Source organism: Spermophilus citellus (genome assembly GCF_964194105.1).
Source record: "Spermophilus citellus genome assembly, chromosome: 6".
In the NCBI taxonomy this organism is placed as follows: Eukaryota; Metazoa; Chordata; class Mammalia; order Rodentia; family Sciuridae; genus Spermophilus; species Spermophilus citellus.
The window spans coordinates 129630990-129648486 of record NC_138187.1 but is presented as its reverse complement, the minus strand read 5'-3'; the positions used below and the strand labels follow the sequence as shown (position 1 = coordinate 129648486).

General features: G+C 42.8%; 1 protein-coding gene across 5 annotated transcripts in view; it reads left to right on the top strand.

The window, feature by feature from the left end:
- SRGAP2 (SLIT-ROBO Rho GTPase activating protein 2) overlaps window positions 1-17497 on the top strand; it is a 249968-nt gene that overhangs the window by 213498 nt on the left and 18973 nt on the right. For all 5 annotated transcript variants that reach the window (XM_081299355.1, XM_081299354.1, XM_081299356.1 and 2 more), the window contains 4 exons: window positions 3145-3205; window positions 9680-9757; window positions 10626-10760; window positions 12719-12824. In XM_081299355.1, coding sequence (XP_081155481.1) covers window positions 3145-3205; window positions 9680-9757; window positions 10626-10760; window positions 12719-12824 — 380 coding nt within the window. The remainder of the gene's footprint in view (window positions 1-3144; window positions 3206-9679; window positions 9758-10625; window positions 10761-12718; window positions 12825-17497) is intronic.

Below are 17497 nucleotides of genomic sequence, written 5' to 3'. Positions count from 1 at the left end.
ATCTGATTAGATAGAAATTTAGCCTGATTGTCCTTAAAGTCTTCTTCCAACTCTGAGATTATGTGAACAAACCTATTATGATCAAAAGAATTAAAGTTACATCAGTCCTAACATTGGGAGAGGGGTGAGAGACAAACATTCAGTGGATGGAAACACATAAAGAAATTCCTGGAAAGCCGTGTGCAAAGTCAGTGGTGAAGTGCAGGTCTCGGGGCACCACAGTGACATACAGAGCCATTTGGGGAAATTAATTCACTGGGTGCTCAGAAACATTTCAGGGAGTGGAGTGGGGAAGATTGACAGGAGCATCTGAAACTTTTGTGCCTTTGTCACTTGTCTGTTTCCACTAGACTCTGTCTTAGGCTCCATTGGACCAATGGAGACAAGAAAAATGCTCTTCTATAATAGGGCAGGTCATCTTTTGCCCACTCTTGTATGCCACAGATTATCCCTCTGGGCCACTTCTGCTATTGGTAACCATGTACATACATGCTGTTATCCTCGATGCCATATTTTCAGCCAATCCTTACTTACTTTGCCACTAATATTCCATTTCCTGTGTATTCAGCAAAATTTTGCTTTCAAATAACCTTTGTTTTTGTTTTGTTTTGCTAACAAGGATTGAATCCAGGGGCACTTACCCCACTAAGCCACATCTCCAGCTTTTTTTTTTTTTTTTTTTTTTTTGTATTTTCAAGAGACAGGGTCTCACAGAGTTGCTTAGGGCCTTGCTGTGTTGCTAAGGCTGGCTTTGAACTTCTGATCCTCCTGCCTCAGCCTCCTGAGCCGCTGGGATTACAGTCATGCACCACCACATCTGGTTTCACATAACTTAATGAAGCCAGTAATCTGGGAGCTTCCCAGCTTCCCTGTGTTTGGGTCTTCATATTCAAATCTGGGACGAGTAAAACTTTGCAAACCTTCCTGTTGCTATCTTCATTTTCTCTGCTGCTGCTATTTATAAGTGAAAAGTATGATAACAGAAGTCTGTAAATATAAAAAAGACTTCCTCAAATGGAGCATTTTTTCTCTTTTAATAGTGGTACCATTTTCTTCATTAGAGTAAGGAAGAGAGAACAAAGAGTCTTCCTACAAAATCACCTAGCCCATCTGGCAGTGATGTTAATAAGAGGGTAGACACTGGCTGCTGTCAGTGGAAAGCTGGAGGAAGCAGATGGGTTTGGGGGTCACAAAGATGAGCATTTGGGTCACTGAGACCTTCCCAACTCCCTCCACCTTGGCATATGCAATACTCCCTTTGGCAGCATCGTGATTCCTGGCAAGCTCTGGAGCTGGAGGCCAAGCCAGCTCTTCTCTCGGCCTGACTTCTTCATGAGACCCAGCTGCTTCCTAATAGTAGCCAAGCCCCACAGCTACAGTTGAAAATTCAGAGCCAGAAGAGGGCTGCAGGCAAACCTGTGAAATGGGCAGAAGACATAGGACCCAGCCTACTGAAGAGTTCTGAACATCTCTGTCCTGAATATCCGAAGCTGTTTTTTTATTGTTTTTTTAATTGGTCTAGTTATTATTATACATGACAGTAGAATGCATCTTGACACATTGCCGAAGCTCTTTCTAGCTAGGTTTTGGGCCCCTCTGCCTCATGTCTTTCTTCCACAGAACTGAATGATTTGTGCATGAGGCTATATTATAAAACCCTGCTGGTTTTTAGTGAGAGATGATGTGTAATGTTTGCTGAACTCCTAGGATGCAGCATGGTGGTAGTGAAGTGTTCAGTTTCAGAGGGAGGCAGCTGGAGTTTGAATTCTGGCTTGGCCACTTTCCAGCTGAGTGACCATCAGCAGCGAGTTAACTTCGTGAGAATAATAATACATACCCCATACGGTTGTTTTGAGGACCAGTCTATCTCAAGGACTTGTTCATGGCCCAAGACCTCTATAAATTCTTCTGTGCACAGTAGACACTCATGCCCTCGTGCCAGTAGGACATACTCTTTCCTCACATGAATTCCCTACCCACTGAGAAATTTACGGCAAATTTAAGTTCATAGAAGTTAAACAATATGAGAAGGGTTATATAGCAAAAGTACAGAATGAAGATTAACATCTGGGAGGCCTGTTTTGCTTAGTATCAAGTAATCTCCACTGTTTGCAAGAACTGGCTTTTCTTGTCTTTCCTACCTTTTATGCCAAACAAACCTTTCTGAAGCTCCCTTTGATTCACCCTGTGACCTTTGACTGGTATTAATTAAGCACTACTATATGAGAGCATCATGGCCAGCACTAGACACCCAGGAATGGATGTAGGACCTACCCTTGTAGAGCCTGAGCTGGTGGTGGTCAGTGGGCAAATAGGTATTCACATCCGCATAATGAAGTCAAATCAGGGTTGAGAAGAATGTGTCAGCAGCAGGTGTCACTCATGTAAACCCTTGAGACAAGGGAGGACTTATTGGAGAAAGAAAGGCAGCCAGTTGGCTGTAGCAGAGATGGGGTTGAGCAGAAGTTAGAACAGTGGAGGCAAAGGCAAGATCCTGAACATGTGAAGCTGAGAAGAGAAGTCTATGATAAAGTTCACGAGATGAGATGCACTTTTTTTTTTCTTGGTACACTCTAATTATACATAACAGAAGGATTTATGTTGCCATATTTGTACATGCACATAACACAATTTGATCAGTCTCCATCCCCAGTAGTTGAGATGTACTTTTAAAGATCTCCTGACCACTATGTAAAGGGATGGGTAGGTAGCAGGGATGGAAATGGAGATATTGGTGGGCTGAACTAAACTGGTGGCAATAGAGATGGAGAAGTGTGAAGAGATTCAACAGATATTTTGAAGGCAAACCTGAGAAAATCGATTGGATGGCTGTTGGTGGTGCACTGGGTCAGGATAAAAAGACAACCCGCTCCATTTAGAACATGCTAGATTTAAGGTGCGTCTACATCTCATAAACTCCAGTCCTTACCCACTACTGGTCTGGTTCAACAGAATTTAGGGGTGGAGATAATTGCCATTCCAAGTCAGTGGTTGTGTTTTTGTGCTCTGGAGCTTGGAGGACAAGCCAGGTGACTGCACCATCACTGATCCATCTGAGACAAGTTCCACAGTGAGGTCCATTTGCTCTCACCCTGGGCTACCCCTGTTTGAAGATTTTGATATTGTTTTTCTTTGGCTTTTCAGGACTCCAGCCAGGCAATTCCTCTGGTGGTAGAAAGCTGCATCCGGTTTATCAGTAGGCACGGTAAGCAGGACCACGGCCTTACCCATATGTATGCAAAGGTTGGAAGAACATCCAGGAATTCTTTGTAGAGTAAGAATAGAGATTGCCTCCCTATGCTAACCTTCTCAGCAAATAAAAATAAAGTCATATTTGTTCATGTAATGTTTGCTGCTTCAAAATGGCCGCTCCTAGACATTGAAAGACATCATACGTTTCGACCCCAAATGCCACAGCCACTTACCACAATGCCCTTTTTTAGCTCAAAAATGAGTTTTAAATTCCAGCTGCTATGTGAGAGAACCCAGCTGCTAATACATGGTGGCAGTAGTTTCATACTCAGCCTCTGCATGCAGTTATCTCCCATGGCACAGCCTGATCATTGTGTCATGGTAGCTTTCTGTGCCAGTCTGGTTTGGAAACAACTCCATTTGTAAGGTTGCAACTGATTCCTAATAATATTCCATTTTTATTCTGGTCGGGTCTCACTGGATACAACATCCACAAGAGCTCAGTCCTAAAGTTGTTTTTAACAATTGAGATTCTGCAGGGGCTGGCTCCTTCTCAAACTTAGTCAAATCACACTAATCCTTCTGCTTGACAAAGCCACATCTCATAAACTCCAGTCCTTACCCGCTACTGGTCTGGTTCAACAGAATTTAGGGGTGGAGATAATTGCCAGAGAATTGATTTTTTAAGGTTAAGAATGTTTAGAAAGTACAAATATCTGAACTAGTGCCATAGAGATGTCTAGGAACTGAGCATCAGAAATTTTTTTAAATAGTATAGGAAGAGGGATAGAATGACCTTCCTGAACTAAGGAGGTAGATAAAGTATTGCTGATATTAATTCAGAGGCATTAAGGTTCTCCCTTCCTCCTCTCACTTTCCTCTCTCCCTATAAACTGGGACATTGTTTAGGATTGTATTTGGAACAGTAATTATTTGAACATTCTTACAACTTATCCCATTCTCCATCAGCTGTAAGTTTTTAATATTATCTCCAGTCACTTGAAGTAAGAGCATTGTATATCACTATTGAAACAATCAAATATTTATCAAACCCCTGATCAATGCTGAGTACCACATAACGCCAAGTAGGAAAACTAAAACAGGACTAATACACTGTTCCTATCTTTAAGTGGTCTTATGATGCATTTTGGAGAATATAAGTAAGTGAGGGAGAAGTTAAATAAAAAGAGATAAATGGTGTTAATTCAGAATAGCAGAATAAGAAATTTCGCAAGATAGTAATGATTAATGATCAAGTAGTTGGCAAAGAAGTCCAAACTGAGTTCAGGGGAGGAGTAATTATTTGTGCCTAAAAGACAATAGGAAGAAGGAGATCTGAACTCCCATCATTCTTCCAAGTATTTCATTCATTCATTCATTCAATAGAAATATATATTGATTGCTTATTGTGTACTATTAAAAAGCTTCTGTCCTCCTGAACCTCATGTTCTACTGAAGGACAAATAGATGATGAGTTGATCAGCCAATAAATAAACAAATTCACGTACAATATTTTGTGTGTTGGTGTCATTAAAAAAGGTAAAGCAAGGTGAGGAATGAAGAATGGAAAGGGGACAGACACTATTGTCAGTGGTTTCGAGGGAAAGGCCACTTCTAAGAAGATGACATTTGAGCAGGGTTCTAAGGCGGTGAGCTATGTGGACATCTGGGGAAGGGCATCATGGGGAGAGGGGACACTATGAGCAGAGACTGTTGGCTTATTCATAGAATAGGATAAAGCCAGCATTGCTGAACAGAGTGGAGAGGAAAGTGACAGGAAGTGAAGCCAGAGGCCAGACCTTGTACAACTCTGTTGGATAAAATAGGCATTTGGATTTTATTTTTATTTATTATTTTATTTTTTTGGAGTGAGATGGAAACCATTGGAGAATTTTGATCAGGGAGTCATCTCTTTAAAGGATCATTGTTTGTTCTATTGAGATAAGATCATAAGGGTGATATAGGAAGTTAGGCAGCAGGCCAGGGGAGACATGGTGGTGATCTAGACTAGGGTGCTAATTATGGTGTTAGCTGAGAAATGATGGGTTCTAGATATTGTGGCTTGGAGTTTCCCATCCCTACCCCTGTGCAGGTTAAATGCATAAGGAGACAAAAATTGAGCATGTTTCTAGGTTGAGACTCTAGGGAAATGGGCACATGCATATGTTGCTGATGGGAAGCTAAACCAGCATAGGGGAATTTGGCAGTATATAATAAAACTACGTATGCACTGATCTCCTAATCCAGCAGGCCTTCCAAAAATTCACCATGAAGGTATTCCTCCAACAATACAAAGATTAGATATTCACAAGGTTATTTGCTACAGCATTGTTTGTAATTTCACAGTATCAGAAACAACCTAAATGCCCATACATAGAACAGTGGTTGGAAATACTATGATATATCCATACAATGGAGCACTAGACAACTGCAAAAAGACATGAGGATGATTTCCATGAATTGATATCAAGAGGTCCCTCGGGGGTATGCTGTTAGGTGAAAAAAACAAAATGTGAAAGAGCATCTATAGTATGCTTTCTTTCAGGTAAGAGGGAAGATATAAGAATATACATGTGCCAGGCATGATGGCACACACCTATAATCCTAGTGGCTTAGGAGGCTGAGACAGGAAAATTGAGAGTTCAAAGCCTTAGCAACTTAGTTAGCAAGGCCTTAAGCAATTCAGCAAGACCCTGCCTCTGAATAAAATATAAAAAAGAGCTGGGATGTGGCTCAGTAGTTAAGTGTCCCTGGGTTCAATCCCTGGTATCAAAAAAGAAAGAAAAAAAAAGAATATACATGTATCTTCTCATTTCTGCAAGAAATAAAGATGAATCTAGAAATTAATATTCAATTTATTATTTCAGGAGAAGGGTAGGAAGGAGGTAGAAGGAATGGAGCAGTGGGAAACAGGACAGGGGTGGCATTGCCCTGAATTTACCTTTTTTGTGTAGTTTTAGAACTGCCTTAATGTTTTCTGTAATCAATAGGTGAATTAACAAATAAATAAAACTAGATGAGTAAAACTACAAAAGGAATGTAAATAATACCAAGAAATCATAACTGTACTACAAAAGAACATGTAACCACACTAAAGGGAAATGAAGATGAAAATAATTAACCAAGTAACTGAAAAACAGTGTTTTGACTGTACTCTTTAAGTCTAAAGACAAAAAGAGCTATAAGAAATCTTGCACAGTAGTAATTTTTATCTCAGAAGTATGGGTTAGCAATTTGGAAATTATGTGTATTCTAGGATTAAGCAAATACACTGTTGATTTTTAAAAAGCTTAAAAGATATAGTAGATAGCTGCTTAAAAAATATTTGTTCAACTAAATTGAATTTTTTTTCCCTAATAGAGACTCAAAGTATTCATGAACTCCCTAAAAAAGATATGGTCACAACTTTAATATGTGAACAAATATATTTTCACATTGAATGAAGATAGTATTTATAACTTTTTTCAGTCTCAAAAGGATCTGTGACCCACCAAATGCTGGGAATTTTTATATCCTTACTATTTTCATTTCCCTTGAGAGGTAAATATTATTGTCCCCATTATCTAGATGAGATAGCTGAGGGTCCCCTGTGAATAGTGGGTCAGTGTGATCCAGGATGATTTAAAGGAGAAGGAAGATGAGGAACTAATGAAACTGAATCATGAGGAGGAGAAAACCTCATCATTTTCATGAGAAGGGACAGGAGGTGGCTGTTGTAGTAATCATTTCAAGAAAAATCTAGCTCAGGAGGCTGAGGCAGGAGGATTGCTGATTTGAAGCCTCCTCAGCAACTTAGGGAGGCTGTAAGCAACCTAGTGAGACCCTGTCTCAAAATTTTAAAAAGGGGAGGTGAGTGCTGGAGATATGGCTCAGCAATTGAGCACCCTGTAGTTCAGTCCCTGGAACAACAAAAAAAGAAGAATCTATCAGGAGCCTTGTGCATGCCTGTAATCCTGGCTATTCAGGGGGCTGAGGTAGGAGGATCACAAGTTGAAGGTCAGCCTGAGAATTTAGAGAGATCCTGCCTCAAAATAAAAGGTAAAATGAAAAAGGACTAGGCATGTAGCTTGGAGGTAGAGTTTTCTGGTTTCAATCTCCAGTACTGAAGGAAAAAAAAAAAAAAAGAGGAAGGAGGGAAGGAAGAAAAAAGAATTACCTAGGAGAGCAACTCTGCAACAGCTGGATCTGGCACAACATGCATGGAAGGTTTTGCACCATTGCCAAACAACTTACCCATATCTGATGGGTTTTACACTTTCATGTTAGTGAGCACTAAGGAAAAGTGAAAAAGGTGGCTGGGCTATTTTGGTTATGCAAGTCAAGATTCACCTTCATTATAATAAAAAGCAAACTGGTTTTCCCCTTTCCTTTCTGGAAAGCACATTGTTTCTGCTCTCAGCATCATCCCATCAGGCACTCCAAACACAGAGCAGGCCTTCAGCATCAGTTCTCCAGAGGACCCAGAAACCAGACCAAGAGAGCTCAGAGTGTTTCAGGCCTGCTGCCTGATTTCCACCAAGCTGAGTTCTCATTTCTTCTTATCCTTGGGCCCACAGGCCAAGACCGTATTTTCTTGGTGGTCTACCCTACCCAAAGCATCCTGTTGACACTCTTCAAGAACTTATGCAATACTTTACCAACCAGAACACACCATCTAGTCTGGTTTCTGACATTTCCCTACATCGTGTTTTCGACAAGTCACTGGTTCTGGTTACAACTTTTGTATGTGAACAAATATATTTTCACATTGAATGTGACTTTCTATCAGAACACTTGCTATTTACATTCTGTGTTTAAAGAACATTATCTGGCTCTTATAGTCCCTTAGAGGAACAGACTTAAGTCCTACTACAAATCAGGTAATCACAGTCCCTCTGAATATTTCTCAATGTTGTTTTAGACCAATTCTGTACTTTCAGTCCCGGCCTGTATGATTGACCTCCAAAGGTCTAGCCGATAGCTACCCCCACTGAGAGGGTAACCCTGAAGCAACCAGCAAAATGTAGCCTTATTCTGTTTTGTTTTCCTAAAATAAATGTGAGACTTCTGTGATACATTAAGGCTTTTGAAGGACTGGGCCATTATAGAAAGATTTTGACAAAATGCCAATATTGATACCCAAGGCGTCTGAGAAAGCCTAGGCAGTCCTAACTGGAATTAGAGGTGCCAGACCCACTCAAAAGTCCCTGGGCCTGGCACTAATCACATGCTTCCTGGATTTCTCCCTGGTTTCTCAGTTGCATGTGTGGTGCTCTCTGTGAGTCATGCTTACAAGTCCAGAATGGCCATTTGGTTCCCACCTTCTCTGCTCCTACATCAATAGGCCCCACAAGTCTGGCTTGAGGACTAAGTATGTGATTGCAGCCACAAGGCCTGAGTCTGAGTCCTGGCCCTGGTCCTTAGTACTTTTATAACTAGGGGATGGTTATCCTCAGTTCTCCCATCTAAAAATAGGAGTATTGCTAACCCCTGGTTTTGCTTTGTTGGTTTTCTTGGGGATGGGGAGTGCCAGGGATCGAACTCAGGGGTACTCAGCCACTGAGCCACATCCCCATCCTTGTTTTGTATTTTATTTAGAGACGAGGTCTCACTGATTTAAAAGTGGCCTGAGTTGCTTAGCGCCTCACCATTGCTGAGGCTGGCTTTGAACTCATGATCCTCCTGCCTCAGCCTCCCAAGCCTCTGGGATTATAGTCATGCGCCACCACACCCAGCTTAACCACTGTTTTATTGTGAGCTTATCCCTTATTGTGAGGACCAAGCACTTCATTTATATGAAAGCATTTATTAACAGCAGTCACTATACAAGCATTATTTTTATGAATATTTCTACTCTAACAAAACTCAAGAAGACAAAGTTTCTGTGTACATCATTGTAGTGTAGTATTCATGCATGTTTGTTTTTGTGTGAAGCAACAATCAGGAGCAGCTCCTGGGACAGTGGCTGGCTATACTGTTGATGGATCACTTGTATTCTCATGTCCACTCTTTTTCATCAGTACTGAAAGCACTGGCCCCTAGAATAGTGGAACAGTGTCACAATAGCTAAAGTAATCTCTATAACCTCACATCTTATGACACTCCTCTGATGGTAACTAATATCTTGCCTGCCACAACCTATCTCCCATTCCTGACCCTGAGTGACAAGAAAACACTAACAGGTCACCTCCCCACTTTCCAGGTGAGACAAAGAGCAAAGGCAGGGAAGGTCCCTGCTTGATAGTCTCCCTTGGAGTCAGAAGAGAAGTAGGCTGTAGAAATCCCTTCCCTTAAGCCTCTGATTTGGTGCTTTCTTTAGGCTAATGCTTCATAATCATCCCAGTGACTTTCCCAATGTCCCTGCACATGTTTTACTCCTTTGGCCTGAAAAACAAGAGAGACAGGATGCTTCAGTGCACACTGCCGGGGGGAGACAGGCATTCAGCTAAGCTTGGCTCTGCGGTTGCTTTTTTCTTCTCCTTGATCACTTTTCCCTGTGTGTTTCCAGGACTGCAGCATGAAGGAATTTTCCGGGTGTCTGGATCCCAGGTGGAAGTGAATGACATCAAAAATGCCTTTGAAAGAGGTAAGGGAACAGCCTGGAAGCTAAGACCAAGTGTTTGCCAGCCTCCTGGGGTACTGGCTCTATCCTTTCTCCTCTGAGGGGGGCCCAGAGTTTCGAAGCCCCTGTGCCTCCCTCATGAGCTGGACACCTGCTGTCTGCACACACTTCCCATTAGATACACAACTCCCTGTAAGAGATGCAGGAGGTGCTGAGCACATCCACTTCCTTCCTTCTCGGCCCCACCCATCCTGCCTCTCTCCTACGGATGATCTGCCAAAACCCAAGAAGTTAACTATGATATCCAGGCGGTTTATGGCTTTATCCGGAACCCTTGGTGGCAGTTAATATCAAGGCTAATGCGCCTGTTCATTGTAGCCCATTTATTATCTTGTGGGCTATTAAGGTAATGGGCAAGCTTTGGCAATTTCCGTCACTGTAATGGATATATATAGTTTCAATTTGAGGTTGGTCCTATCATTAAATCTAATTACATCTGATATGAAATTTTCCATAGGGAGCTCTGGCATGATTGTTCTGTAAGTAGGTGTCCTTTGTTGGGGGCAGCAGGAGTGAGAGCTCATCAGAGGAGCTGGCCTCCTTGGCCTCGTTCCCCCCCCCCCCCAGGGGCTTGGTCCCAGCCTCTTTGCATGATTCTGTAAGGGAAGCAGTTCCTGTGTCCCAATCCCAGCCCATAGGGACGTCCCTGAGTCTCAGCAGTCTGTGCTTCTATCTGTCCTCTGGTTTACCCCACTCATGCCACTGTGCTGGGCATTGTGCTGAGGGACTGGGACGAGGATATAAGTGGGTCACCCCTTCCCCATTGCCTCTGCTTCATTCTTTGTGTGTTTGCCTCTCTCACTCTTTCCTTTCTGGGGGTGCTTATCCTCAGGAGAGGACCCCCTGGCAGGGGACCAGAATGACCACGACATGGACTCCATAGCTGGTGTCCTGAAGCTTTACTTCCGGGGGCTGGAACACCCGCTCTTCCCTAAGGACATCTTCCACGACCTGATGGCCTGCGTCAGTAAGTACCGCTCTGGCCTCAGAGTGGCTTTTGGGCCACAGCACCTCCAAGCACTAGGTTTGAACATTCTTATGGAGTTCTTTGTTTCCTCATAAGCTTCTTGGTAAAGCTTTCCTTTTTAATTTTTTTTTTTCAGTGAGTTTATGCTCACCTTCATTTCTTCAACCCTGGCAGGGGAGGAAGGAAGGAGAATGACTTTTCAGTAAGAGTCTAGGACTCCAGGTCAGGACTTCTGGCTTCACCTCCATCATAAACTCTTTTGTTTCTCTGGGCTTTAACTTCCTTTAGTAAAATGCCTTTATAAAAATTCATTCATAAGACTCAGTCTTTTCAGTTGTTTGAAGCATATACATTGGGTTTGGGCTTTTTCATGATAACCAGGGGAAAGGCATAAGTATTGCAAATATCTCCCACTTGTTGCTTTAAACATGGCATGGCTTACCTGCCAGGTAAGTTGTATTCATATATGCTATCCTAAGAAGTAGGCATCTGGTATTTCTCCAGAGAGAGAGAGAGATGTTTTCTATTTTCTTAGGGGTTCTCTGCCTCTGATTCTAAAATTTGGAGCTTGAAAAGCTCATGATACTGCATGATACTGCTGGGGGAGGTAGGCATTCAGGTCAAAAAACAAAACAAGAGAGCTAGGTTATTGAATGTGCTGGACCTTTCTGAGAATAACTGAGAGGTGGTACATGCTGGGGAGAACATCTCTAACCTTTTTTGTGCCCAAGGAATACATACCTTAAGTCCTGAATCAGTAAATGTGTGGAGCCCAGCATGCACCTTGGTGTAACAGCCTCACTCCCAGAAGCAACAAGGAAGAAACTCCTGTTGCTGTGTGCCATCCTCTCATTTGTTTACATAATAAGCAATCCATGGAAACTCTGGAAGCAGAGTTTGATGATGGCCCCAGAGGCTGTTAAGAAAGATGCCTTTGCAATGGAGAAAAGATCCTTTTTCCGAGGTCACCAGGGTCTTTGTGACCCCTGAGTTGCTGATTTGACTCAACATTTTCCCTGAGTACTTTCCCTCTCAGTTATTCTCAGAAAGGTCCAGCACATTCAAGAAGCTAGCTCTCTTGTTTTGTTTGTTGACCTGCTGTTTGTGGTAGTTCAGTGGAAGTGATTTATGTGGCAATCAACTGTGTGCATCCTTTAGATAGTGTCTTCATGTCTTTTCCCAGAACCGGACCTAGGTAAAGTCTTCTAAGCTAGACTGCAGTGGCCAACACAGTCATCCTTTGACTGTGCAGTTCTCCCCTAAAAATATACTCTTGCCCCAAATCCAGTACTCCCCATTTCTCTTTACATAAAGGCACTCATAGAAAATAACCAGATCTACATGGGACACTGTGGAAGTGGGAGGCTGTCCATGATAGAGACCACAGGCCCAGGGGACTAACCTGCCCATAGCATAAGAGTCAGGAAAATTCTCCGGTCTTCTTCCCAGATATGGCTATTTACCCACAGACCTATGTTTCCTACTTTTGGCCATGTTCTGCTCATTTCTACTGAAGATAAGGGAGGGGGAAGATAAGCCAGACTTGTCCAGAGGAGGAAGATACATGCATAGAGTGTGCAGGACAAGACTAGCACAGCCTATTTCCCTCCCCAGATGCGGGACCTCCAGGATGGGTGTTAGGCAATCACAGCCAGCTCCTAACTGTTTGAAAAAAGCAGGTGGTAGATGCTGGGGAAAACATCTCCAACCCTTCTTGTGCCCAAGGAGTATACCTTAAGTCCTGAATCAGTAAATGTATGGAGCCCAATATGCACCTTGGTGCAACAGTCCCACACCCAGAAGCAACAATGATGAAATTCCTGTTGCTGTGCCAGTGCTGTGTGTAGCTTTGACTTGGTGCTCTCTGGGCTGAACCTGCTGATAGTAAGGGGCTTCTGACCGCTATTCCCTGGGATCTCAGGCACAATGAAGGATAACACATGGCTTTCTTCTTTCAGCAATGGACAACCTACAGGAGAGAGCTCTGCATATCCGGAAAGTCCTCCTGGTCCTGCCCAAAACCACTCTGATTATCATGAGATACCTCTTTGCCTTCCTCAATCAGTGAGTAGCCTAGTGAACAGCTGAATCAAGCCTTGGTTTTGGCTCCTGGAAGTTCCATATGGACCTATTCATCCATCCAAACATACATTTAGCACCTAATGTGTACCTGCGGAGCACCTATTGCATGCTGGCCATAGTACTAGACCATAAGAATGTATTGCTAAATGAGAGCTCATGAACAGGGAAGGGGACAGATAATCAGTAAAATAAGTGCTTAGAAGAAGAAAGAATAAAGAAGGGGGTAGAGTACAAGATCTGAATTGGGGCAGAAGGTGAAAGAAGAGAAAACGCTTTAGATGGGTGAACATCAAAGTCCTCTGAGAAGACAGGGTGTGAGCAGCGGCCTAAATTCAATGAAAGAGGAGCCATGGGGACACTCAGGTTTGAGAGTCATGGTAATAGGGCTTTGGATTTGGAAAGTGATTGAAAGGTTGTAAGGAGGAGAGTGTTATGTTCTGATTTATGTATTTATTTTAAAACCTGCCAAAATGCTTTGTGAAGTTACTACAGAAGGTTGTAAAGAGAAGGAAGCCAGGTCCCAAGGTTGTTGTAGTCTGGCCAATGTGTTGGTAGACTGGAGAGTGGTGAGGGGGGCAAGGTTTGGGATATATTTTGAATATAGTGTTGGTCAGACTTATTGATAAGCTGGATGTAGAGTGTGAGAGAAAGACAGAAATCCTACATTTTTGGCTTGTGCATTGGGGAAGTAGTGAAGCTTATTCCTACTAAAGATAAGGGAAGGGGAAGATAAGCCAGATTCATGGAGTTGGGGAAGACAGCTATGGAGGAAGGACTCTAGACAAAGTGTCAAGATGGACAGGTAATTTAAAGTAGCTGTTGGACATCAAGTAGAGATTTTAAGTGTTTGAACACAGGAATCCATGTGTTGAGAGAAACCTGGGATGAAGGTACTGGTATGAGAGTCACCCATGCATTGGTGGCATTTAGCTGGTCACCTAGGGAACGAAGGTAGCTTAAGAAAGGTTTGAGAACCAGAGAGGTCTCAGGCTTGGAAGGGGCATTTCTTCTTCTCCAAGCATGTGTCCTTGTCAAGAGCAAGCCCTGGGTCCCAGTGCTAGTGAAGGCAGGAGCAGGAACACGTGGGCTTCCTGTCTGGCACCTCTTCTCCACTCTGCTTTCATCACCATCTCTTCCTCTGCAACCCGGAACAAAGGTTGTAAGTGGGCAACGTGAGGGCCATAAAAGGTACCCAGCTGTGCTTCCTGCAGGTCTACTATGACTTGAAAACTTTTAACACAACATTTAACTATTTGGGGATTTTATTTTTAAAAAATATCAGTTCCTAGGTTTTTTTGAAAAGTGATTAGATCTGACAATACTGAACCCACATTCTTGTGGTAGCAATTCGCTTTGGAATCAGGGCTGCCCACTAGAGGGGCAGGCACTCCCCATTTCACTACGGTACCCAGCCTTCTCATTTCTCCATAGACTTAAGGCTGTCTTCACTTGTCATTTATCATCATTCTGACTTGGTGAGTTTCCATATAGTGGAGAAAGAGTTCTCTGGATCCATTAATCTATCAAAATAGAGAAGAAAAAACAGTAAATCAAGAGTCCAAGGTATTTGGGGCGCATATTTCTTTTTGAAAATGAAGTGTTTGTAACATGGTTGGTTTCTGGATAAAAGGAATACAGCTTTGAGGCCATGTCACAAGCCTCCGCTTGCTTACAAGTTCAAGGTCATCCTGGCCCTATAGTTATCTGGGCAGTGGGCCCTGCCTGAGGAGCCCACACCACCATGTAGCCCACTGCTGGCCCTGCAGAGTTATCGAGGTCCTGGTTTCATAGCCTACCTCCTCCACGAGGCTGTGTGCTCCGTTCAATGGCCAGGCCTTGACTCGGCACCCAAACTGCCATTGAGTTAAAACCCTCATGACTCACACAGTGTGTTCACATGTGACCTAGAAACTCTGCTAATAACTCTTGAGTTAGTCAGTCCCCTCAGGGTCACCAATCATTGTCCCCCCCCCCCTTGACCAATACTTGCCCTCAACATGAGCCCATCGTGAGCAAAAAGCATGACAGTGGTGACCAAATGGGGGGTGGGAGGAGGAGGGAGGGCCTGGGGTGACTGTGGACAAAAGTACAATTGCCTCATTCTCTTCCACATATTTTCTTTCTGGGCGGGGGAGGAGAAACGATAGAGTAAGCATCGGGCAGAGCTAGAGATGGTGGCCATTGCTGAAGAAAACATGGCAGTGTACCAATTCAAATGATTGTTTTTGCTTTGTTTTGCTGTTTATTTAATTTTAAAAAGATTGAGTATACATCAGGACTCCAACATGTGAATTTGGGGGAAACACAATTCAGTCCCCAACAGAAGAAAAAAAAATTCAGAGAATCAGAGACAGCTGGCACAGACAGCTCTGAAAGAATTTTATCATAAAGAGGAGCAGAGAAATGAGACAGTACACCTGGTACAGACGGAGGGTTAAGACAGGATTTTTTTTTTTTAAGATGAGAGGTATTACTATATCCCTTTCAAACTTTTTTTTTTTTTAAGAGAGAGTGAGAGAGGAGAGAGAGTGAGAGAGAGAGAGAATTTTTAATATTTATTTTTTAGTTCTCGGCGGACACAACATCTCTGTTGGTATGTGGTGCTGAGGATCGAACCCGGGCCGCATGCATGCCAGGCGAGCGCGCTACCGCTTGAGCCACATCCCCAGCCCCCCCTTTCAAACTTAAAAATCAGGGCTGGGGTGGTGGCTCAGTGGTAGAGTGCTCACCTTCCATGCACCAAGCCCTGCATTGCAAAAATCAAAAACAACTCTGCCCCAAGCTTAATGCTGTCTCTGAGGATTTAAGGTTTTGATTTTGGGATCTGGAGTCCTCAGCTTATTAGATAATGCCTGTTGGGGAACAAAAATAGTTAGAATCCTATAAATTAATGACTGCCAAATGCCAGCAGCTCTATCTTCCATTCCCTGTTCTATATCAAAAAGCAACTGGGATATTATAATTACAGAAAATATTTGTTGAACACAACTTGTGTGCTAGGCACTGTGCTAAGTGCCTTGCATATATTGTGCCATTGTTTCATCTCCCCAACAGCCCCTTAAAGGAGGCAGAGAATTGTCCCCATTTTACAATGAAGAAACTAGGAAACTAGAACCTAATTAGGGAACTAGTGAGAAGCAATGAAGCCAAGACTCAAAAATCAGGCCTGTTTTACTCTAAAATCCTTGGAATGTTTTACTTATTTATTTTTTCTTTTCAATCTAGTCAGACAAATGCACATATCAAAAAGTAAAAAATCCAGAAAAGTGCATGATGTAAAATAAGTTACCATGGTGATCCCAATTGTCTCCTTCCTGCAAAACCACAATGCCATACCTTTTTAAGATGTACACAAGAGGAGGAGTTCAAATCTACCAGGTGAATTCACTCCTGTCATAGACTCAAACTGTAGAAAGACAGTAGAATTCTTACAGGAGATGGCATATATATAAGTTAGCAGCAAAATGGAAATATACAGTGTCAAAGCAAGGACTTGTTACCTGTATTCATCTCAGATATTTCTGTAAGAATAAAAATCCTGTGCTTTTGTGTTTGAGATCCCCATCCACCCCACTCACCAAACTGGCGACTGAACCTTGGGAGCACTTAACTTCTGAGCCACATCCCCAGCCCTCTTTTAATTTTTTATTTAGAGACAGGATCTTGCTAAGTTGCTTAGGGGTTTACTAAGTTGCTGGGGCTGGCTTTGAATTCGTGATCCTTCTGCCTCAGCCTCCTGAAACTCTGGGATTTCAGTCATGCACCACCACACCCAGCTAGTGTTTGAGATCTTATACTAGCTATAGCCTCTAGAGTCTTCAAAGATTATTAACACCATGACATGTTACACAAAACTGTGTACATTTACTGGAGAATCCCTAGTTTTTGTCTTGTTTTGTTTTGTTTTTTGGACTGGTGGAGATCAAATCTTGCTATATTGCCCAGTGTCCCCCAAATAGTTAAGACCCACTACTTTAGCCACTAACTTGGATGTTCCCACAATGCATTGGAAGAGAGAAAGGGATCTTGGTCTGGTTTTTTAATGGGAGTCATAAAATGGGCCTAGATTCATGAGACCACAGTCCACATCCTCCTCAAGCTCATGGTCATTGTAACTATCTATGAAATGCACAGTCCTCTCCTTAGTAGGCTTCTCTACGTTCCTCATCTTTCACAGTGCTAGAGTTTGCTTCCCTCTGACCACCAGGCTTCCCAGAAACTTGTGGTTTTCTTTTATGTTACCAAAACACTGTCAGATCGCACGAAAGAGACAAGGCCTTACTGAAGCCTCCTGTCTCATCAGCCTGGGGTTAGCTTCAGTATGAGCCTGTGTTACCTCCTGTTTTAGTCCTTCCTACTGAGGTTACCAGGGTAATTATCTCTCCTGTCTCTCTGGTTTGAATTTGACCAAGAAGTACACTTACAAACTTCCTAAATCTCTAGTTCCTTTTAACTCAAGACCAAGGGAAGGATTATAAAATTAAATATTTGAGAACTTCTGTGAAAGCCGGGCACAGGAGGGCATTACCTATAATCCCAGCTACTTGGGAGGCTGAGCCAGGAAGCCTAAAAGTTCAAGGCCAGCCTGGGTAATTTAGTTAGACCCTGTCTCAAAATAACAATTTACAAAGAGCTAAGAGGGTGTAGCTCAGTGT